The sequence below is a fragment of the Monopterus albus genome, unplaced genomic scaffold, assembly GCF_001952655.1.
Source record: "Monopterus albus unplaced genomic scaffold, M_albus_1.0 scaffold228.1, whole genome shotgun sequence".
In the NCBI taxonomy this organism is placed as follows: Eukaryota; Metazoa; Chordata; class Actinopteri; order Synbranchiformes; family Synbranchidae; genus Monopterus; species Monopterus albus.
Window position 1 is genome coordinate 155,672 of NW_018128108.1, and position 7,485 is coordinate 163,156.

A 7,485-nucleotide genomic window follows, 5' to 3' on the forward strand; every position below is an offset into this window, starting at 1 on the left:
ATGAGATCATTTGCTTTTTAATGAAAAGCACATCATTGATAAATACAACTTTATGACACAGTATTTACCATTTTAACATTAACTATTAAGGTCAGATTGTATTGTAGATTCAACTTTCTGTAAGAGGTTAAGTAGTGATATTATCGTTAAACACTGAACTGTTCAGAGAGGAGTTTCCTGTGCATGTGTTTTAGGACTTTTCACACAAGCAAAGGCAGAATGGGACAAGATTTTGAGCAGCTCCCAGACTTTCTGTTTGCAGCCAAAGTTAACTCTGGCTTGGGTGCATCTGTAAATCTACTGCTGACCCGTGTTGTGGAGTTACGTGCGCCCACAGAGGGCTACAATCACAATATTCACCACATTTCTGTTGGTGAGGTCACTGCTGGGTAGTTCAGGTATAATGTGGCAGGCAGCTAAAGGCAGAACAACTTGATGTCTGAAGGCATTTTGAAAATATTTTGTGAGGTTATTCATCAAGCATATCAAAGCAGGTTATTTAGCCACTGGAGACTGAATTGTTTAGAAAATCTTAGCGTTAGCAGAGGTGATAACACTCTACACTAAGACTTTTAGAATCTGATTTATTCTCACATTTATTAGCAAATGTAATACTCTGTAATTTGGTTAATTTCATTTCACAAAGCAAACAATATTAAAGGAAGAATTTGATATTGGGGGAAATACACTCTATTGCCAAGAGTTAGATTGAGAAGATTGGTACTAGTCTCATGTGAATAAACTACTTCTAACAGCTGGCTAACTTAGCTTAGCACAGAGACTGGAAAGAGTTAGCAGGGCTCTGTCCAAAGTTATCAAAATCCCCCTGCCAGCACTAATGAAAATGTATCTTCTTCTTTTTAAACCCCATACAAAAACCTACATGTAAAAACAACAACTTGAGGTTTTACAGGGGACGTTGTATGTCAGACTCTTTAAGCTCCACAAAACTAACTAGCTGCTGGCGTAGCTTCAGATTTGCCATTTTAACCACAATATTACATTTGTATCCAAATTATTCCAGATTTTCCCCAAATATCAAAACTTCATTTAATTTAGTAAGACAAAAAATAAAAACGTCTGCTTTGACAAACTTGATAACAATGTGGTGAGAAATGTGCTCTATTCTGTGTGATTACTCTTGAAAAGGTGAAGCAGAATGAAGAAAAATATCAGCAGTGTTCACTCTCTAGTTTCAAGACTATCTCTACAACACATCTTGCACAATGTCCCTTAAAAACACACAATATTAAGCACAGATACTTTATACACACACACACACAGCAAAAACTAAAGCAAAAATCAAAACACTGACTGCTGCGCAGTTGGCTATGTAGTTATTTTGTTAACCTGTCGCAGTTACATAGCATTTTGTGATCTGCTCAGTATTCAAAGTAGCAAAAGTATGATTTTCTATGATACTGGAATATATACTGTAGGCTTACTTGATCAATACAGCAAGTTAGTGATGTATTCTAAGACATTGTGCCATCCCTATGGCCACGTAAATGTTTCTCATTCAGAGTTATACAACATTATGAGCTCCCTACATCTTTGGAAAATTCTGCTTGTAAAGTCTCAAAAACCTAAGCAATGTTGGTGCATGACTGTAACGGCTGCACTGGTCCCTGTTATAAGTGATTGCTCAATAACCTTTGTCCTTAGCAGCCACACCTTTTATCTCTCGGTAGTTGCATTTCGTCAACATGCTTTCACATTAATGAGGCCTTGACATATGACCAACTGTAGTGAAAGCAATAGGTGTAAGAAATGTAACCTGGTGGAGTGAGGGCTGTATTGAGCTTATTCAGCACTCTCTGTGCATCTACATCAAAACATAGTGTAGCTGCAGTCTGGACAAGAGACCACTACATATTCTCTCTCCACTACAGCAACAGTTATTATTAGCTGGTCTGTAACTCTGACACTTTGAGTGGACATGTTAGGACTGTAAGCATTCATCAGACTTAATAGTCTGAAACTAGCTGTACCTGTATGTTTTAGTGTGAACACTAAGAAGGCAGATCATTTCTTTAAGGGCAACGGAAGAAAAACTGGAATATTTTCTCAACCGACAACCATACGACTAGTATCTCCATGCCATATCATTTGGCCCCAGAATAGATTTTACACGAATGTCATTTATTTTGCCTGACACAGTTTGAAAAAAAATTAATAAGCTAACAGTCTTGACAAAAATTCCACTTGCACTTCACATTTATTATTAGTGCCACTTTACTTTTGTGAAACCCAACTGTGGCTCCATCACCATGTGCTCTTGGACAGTGATCAGTGATAATACAAAGCATGAGATGGGAGTGGTCGTAACAGAATGGCACTATTGCATTTAAATAAGACCAGTTATTTTTTGTTTTTGGCACAGTGCACATGATGATTTTGGTGCTGCCTTAAACATGGTAGAGGCTTTGTGTTTGCAATGCCAGGTCTCTTTTCCATATTAGCTTCAAAAACAGGGCATTTACTATATGACTTAGTCACTTTATTACCCATCAAGGTACCTGCAGGACAATGTGTCTCAGATGAGCAGATGGATCCTCTACATTGTCCGTGGTACAGTTATGTGAGAATCAAACAGACCTTCTTTAAACAACAACAACACACATTCAGGAGGTAAATGCCAGTATTTAGGCTGTGGAGCAGAATTTATGATCTCATCTTTCATAAAGTTGCAGTTCTTCTCACTGTTGTTCCAACAGGTTTAAGCAAGCCCTGTTTAATCACGGTCTGGTGTTCTCTGCTGGCCTGCCTCATCTTTCACCGTCTTTATCCTCATACACTCATGACATTTATTCAGCAAAGGGGAACAAATGTTCATTTGACTCACTTCCATAATATGTGGATCAGAATGAACATGTAGTACACGTTATATTTTCCTCAACCTCTTAGCCACCATGTACTGTAGTTGTAGCTTGGTTCTGCTGTGCATAATAACAGAACTCTGACAGTCATCTCTTGCAGAGCATGTGCATGGCTAAACATAGTCGAATAGGGCTGGACAACACAGCAATAGTCATAATTTACTATTTTGTTTGTTTGTTTTAATAACATGTGATGGACATCAACAAGACAGTTTACTGTTGGATCTTGCATATGTAAGAGATACTCTGATATATATTGATAGAGGAGGAAGGCTTTTCATCCATATTGTCCAGCCCCACACTCTCACACACATGCTGTTAGTGGCCATGAAAATGACACAGAACAAATTTCTGTTCTTAGCAGCTGCCATGGTTTGGTGACCCTTGTTGAACTCTCTAGTCAAACTCCAGCGTTGGCATGTAAATGGTTAAATGAAATGACCTCCGCACTGATCACAGAACAAAGACAACTAAATAAAGGATGAGCCGTGATGTACCTCGGGGTCTCCTCTCTTTGCTCGGTGGCCTGTATCCTTCATGAAGGTACAGGGTGGCATTGTTTAGCTTATACTGTGCTCTCATACGATAGAGTCTTTGATCTCTGAACCTAGCCTCACTCTGGGCCGAGGGCAAGTTGGGGAGTACTCCACGTGGCTCTCCTTCAGGTTAAGTGGCCGCCTGTCGGAGGATTCTGAGAAGCTCTTGCTGTTGTCTGGCGAGGACTCGTGCATGGGCGTGCTGCAGATGTAGTTGTCATTTAACGTCTGGTAGCCTTTGTGATCTGATGTGGAAACAGGGATAGTGTTACCATTGAGGGGTAAGCTCTCAGCAGGCTTTCCCACTATCCTTGGTTTCTTCTGCTGCATGTTAGGGCACTCGCCCTGCTTCAGCATGGACTTCATGTGGTCACGGTTCCTGTAGATGACAAACAAGGAGAACACCACGAGGGAAAATGCCAGCAGGGTGCACACCACAATCAGTTCATTCCAGTAGGTCTTCGTGTGGACCTGCTCAGAACGAGACTCGCCGGGCAGAATGATGGTCTCCTCTTGCTTAATGTGTGGTGTGCGTGAGTGACCAATCAAAGTAGTACTCTCCTGGCGGGGCTCTGCCCTCACACAATAGTTGGCCAACAGCTGATGGAAACCTTCCTCCTCAGACCAGCACTCATAGGTCTCCATCCTGTAGGCCTGAGCCACCACTACCAGGTTTCCCTCAGGAGTAGCATAGAGGAACTGGCTGGCACTGTCACGGTAACGCCACCTCCTCTTTGCCAGGTTGGACCGCAGCTTACAGGGCAGGACTCTGAATGTGTTGGCTGGGATTGTGATGAGCTGGCAGTGGGTGCCACCTATATAAAAAAAAAGAAACAAAAAAGCAAGAGAACTGTTACTTCAAAACACTGATAGATCTCATTAAAAATATATGAAATAAGCCTAAATTAAAGAAACAGTTAAACATTTTGGAATAAAAGCTTACTCATTTTCTTCTCAAGAGTCAGAGGGATTCAGGGATCAGAGTATTGCTAACACTGCAATGAGTTTGTCAAATGTGAAGCTACAGCTAAGAGATGTTGGCTTACCTTAGCATCAAGACTGGAAGCATGCTAGGGAAACGGCTAGTGTGGCTATGTCTCAAAGAAACAAACAGCGCCTGTAAAGCTCACTAATTAAGATGCTTCATCTTTTTTCTTAAATCTGGTCAAAAACCAAAGGCTAAAATAAAAAAATAAAAAGTTGTGGTTTTAGGAAAACGTAGTCTCTTTGAAGAGAGCACAGCGAGCCGTTTCCCTCTGCTTCTGGTCTTTAGTCTAAGCCGTCTTCTAGAAGTAGCTTCATATTTAACAGAAGCATATGACAGTGCTATTGAGCTTCCCATGTGCTGTTAGTCTTGGCAAGAAAAAAAAAAGTAAATGTGCAAAAATGTTAAAATATTCTTTTGAAATTTTAACAAATCATTTGTACAGGTGGTTAACTACAGTATATTGTACAGTTTTTAGGTTAAACTATAATTTAAACGAATGAGCAACAGTAATAAGTGGCTCCAAATTCCTATTAAGAGAACCTAATGTTACCCGTCATCATACTGTAAGCTTCTTCTCACAGCTCTGTGCACATGTTGCACTGGTGTAGATGAGGTGACTGACAATACTTTAATTAAAGGCTGCTGCAGAAAGAACACACTCACGAGAAGCTGCTGGTCTGGCAGATCTGGTGCTGGGAAACGTCCTGTTACAAATCGCTGACGTATCAGCCTCCTCCACATCCTGCTGCCAGTGGCTGGAACACAACGTACCAAACAAAACAGGGTGAGGGTTAACAGCTGCAATGAGAGGACCCTTGTATGGATGCACTTGCTTTGCTCTCCCAAAGCCTGTTATTATAACATCCATAAATAACCCCATCAGCATGACTAAGTCTTTTAAAAGATACTTGCTCAAGTAGTGTATTTCAAACTATGCCACTAAATTATTTGCATATGAGCTCTCACCTGTCAGGCGGAGCCATCCTGACATCCCGACACAGTCGCCCGGTCCAGGCGCAGTAGGGGTCTCTGGACAACACGCACTCTCCACAGCTCAGGTAGTTGGAGCAGTTGGCCACAGGAACCTCGACCAGCCCCGAGTAGGACGACACAAACAACAGACCCTGCAGACGAGAAAAACAACGTGCCCTAAAGATACAGATTTCTCATCAAATGGCACCACGTCTCAGAATACACAAGGTTGTGTACCTCTGATTCCACAAAGGGAAGCCGTGCTCAAACAGTTACCCAAGATAAACAGAGCAATATACCCTAAACAAAGGCCTAACTCAGGCCAGCTGCTCTCATACTAGATGACAACTGAGTAATTTGATTGTGGTCTAAAACACATGGCAACCAGGATCACAACAGTTACTACAAAGCTTGGTGTTGATGTTTTATTTATTCTTTTGTATTTTAACATGCATCTACACAAATACATTTTCACTACATATGTGACATTACTGCAGATGCACAGTGAAATGCAAAAAGACAACTATATATATACATATATATACACACACACACACACACACACACACACACACACACATACACACATACACACATACACACATACACACACACACACGCACACATACATATATCAGGATATTCTTAGCTCCAAATAGGGATATTAGATAGACATCTTGTGGATTGTGTCTTCATCTTTCACATCCCTATTTGGAGCCAAGAATATACTGACAGAAAGCATCTTGGACTTTATTAGAATTATATAATCTAAGATAAGATTGCATTTTGGCTGCTTTGGCTCAGGGATAGGCTGTTGTGTAATAAAGAAAGAAAAGGTAATGAAATTTAGTTGTGGGTAAAATGCCAGAGAGGATCATAAACTCCGTTCCAGATGGTGGTATAACTTAGAGGAAAACTCCAGCCCCTGCAGAAAGAAATATCTGTAGCCAAGCTAGAGTTCCAACAATTGTGTCATAAATGTGTATTAAGCTGTATAAAATCTATTTGAACTTGTTTCTGGATTAGCTTAATGATGACAGAGTTGTGACTTACCCTCTGAGGATCAAGTTCAATGTGTTGCACAGGCTGAGGCTCAGAAAATAGAATAATCTCCTCTATGATGTGCATCTTATCATTGACATTGATGGCCTTATGGAGCTTTCCATCATCTGGAAGACAGAATGTGATATTAGTGACTTCAGTTGAAAGCTTGGGGCAGTTTGTGGAGAAAAGAAGCAAGGTCCGCTGTTACAAATCAAACACACCAAAGTGTATTTTCATTTGCAAACAGTAGGAGTATATTATAGCATCTTATTTTTCCCTTTTAAAGATTTCAGATTAGCTTTGCATAGCTGTTTGTTGTTTCAATAAATCGTACCGGTTCCAATGAAGAGCACATCATAAGCCCTCTCCATGCCCTGGATCTTGTGCACGGCAATCTGCGTGTAGTGCACACTGCGTTTCAGTAGCAGGGGAGCACTGCGGATCACGCTGTCCATCAGGAAATGGTCCTTGACAAAGTTGAGGACTTTATCAGGCATGTGCAAAGACGACTGGATACCCATTTGCCTAGCATGGTTGGTCACACACTGTGTGGGAGTAAATTAGAAATGAAAAATCAATACATTATTAAATTAGTACAGGAAATACAAACATACAAGGAGATGAGGATTGTATTGACAGGTAGGTCTAGCACGTCCCAGTGCGGTGAAGTATCATTGGAAAAACAGATTAAGTACAACGGCTATATACACAATAGTATACCTTGAAACAGCTGAACTATGGTTTTTAAAAAAGGAATTTCTACAAACTTTTACTCTTTAGGCATTTGTTTTTCTCTAGAGATTTATGAAGTCAAGTCAAGAATCTTTATTGTCATTATGCATAGCACCATGAAATTTGTTCCGGCAGCTCTCGGATTAAAAAAAACATTATTTACATAACACACAATTGTATGTCAAAATAGAAATATGAACAAATAAAAAGGGATGTATGGGACCTAATCAGGTCAGCAGCATGTTAGCAGCAAAAGAGTGTATTAACATTATGAAGAGTTAAGCATCAGCAAGACAGCATTATAGGATTCGTTCTTGAAACAGGCAAAGGAAGT

General features: G+C 40.3%; 1 protein-coding gene across 2 annotated transcripts in view; it reads right to left on the minus strand.

Moving 5' to 3' along the window:
• Positions 1–7,485, minus strand: part of sema4bb (sema domain, immunoglobulin domain (Ig), transmembrane domain (TM) and short cytoplasmic domain, (semaphorin) 4Bb) — a 59,500-nt gene continuing 52,015 nt past the window's right edge. For both annotated transcript variants that reach the window (XM_020619895.1, XM_020619894.1), the window contains exons 11-15: positions 6,754–6,964; positions 6,429–6,544; positions 5,370–5,527; positions 5,067–5,158; positions 1–4,230 (exon numbers count right to left, since the gene is read on the minus strand). In XM_020619895.1, coding sequence (XP_020475551.1) covers positions 3,458–4,230; positions 5,067–5,158; positions 5,370–5,527; positions 6,429–6,544; positions 6,754–6,964 — 1,350 coding nt within the window. In that variant the 3' untranslated portion in view covers positions 1–3,457. The remainder of the gene's footprint in view (positions 4,231–5,066; positions 5,159–5,369; positions 5,528–6,428; positions 6,545–6,753; positions 6,965–7,485) is intronic.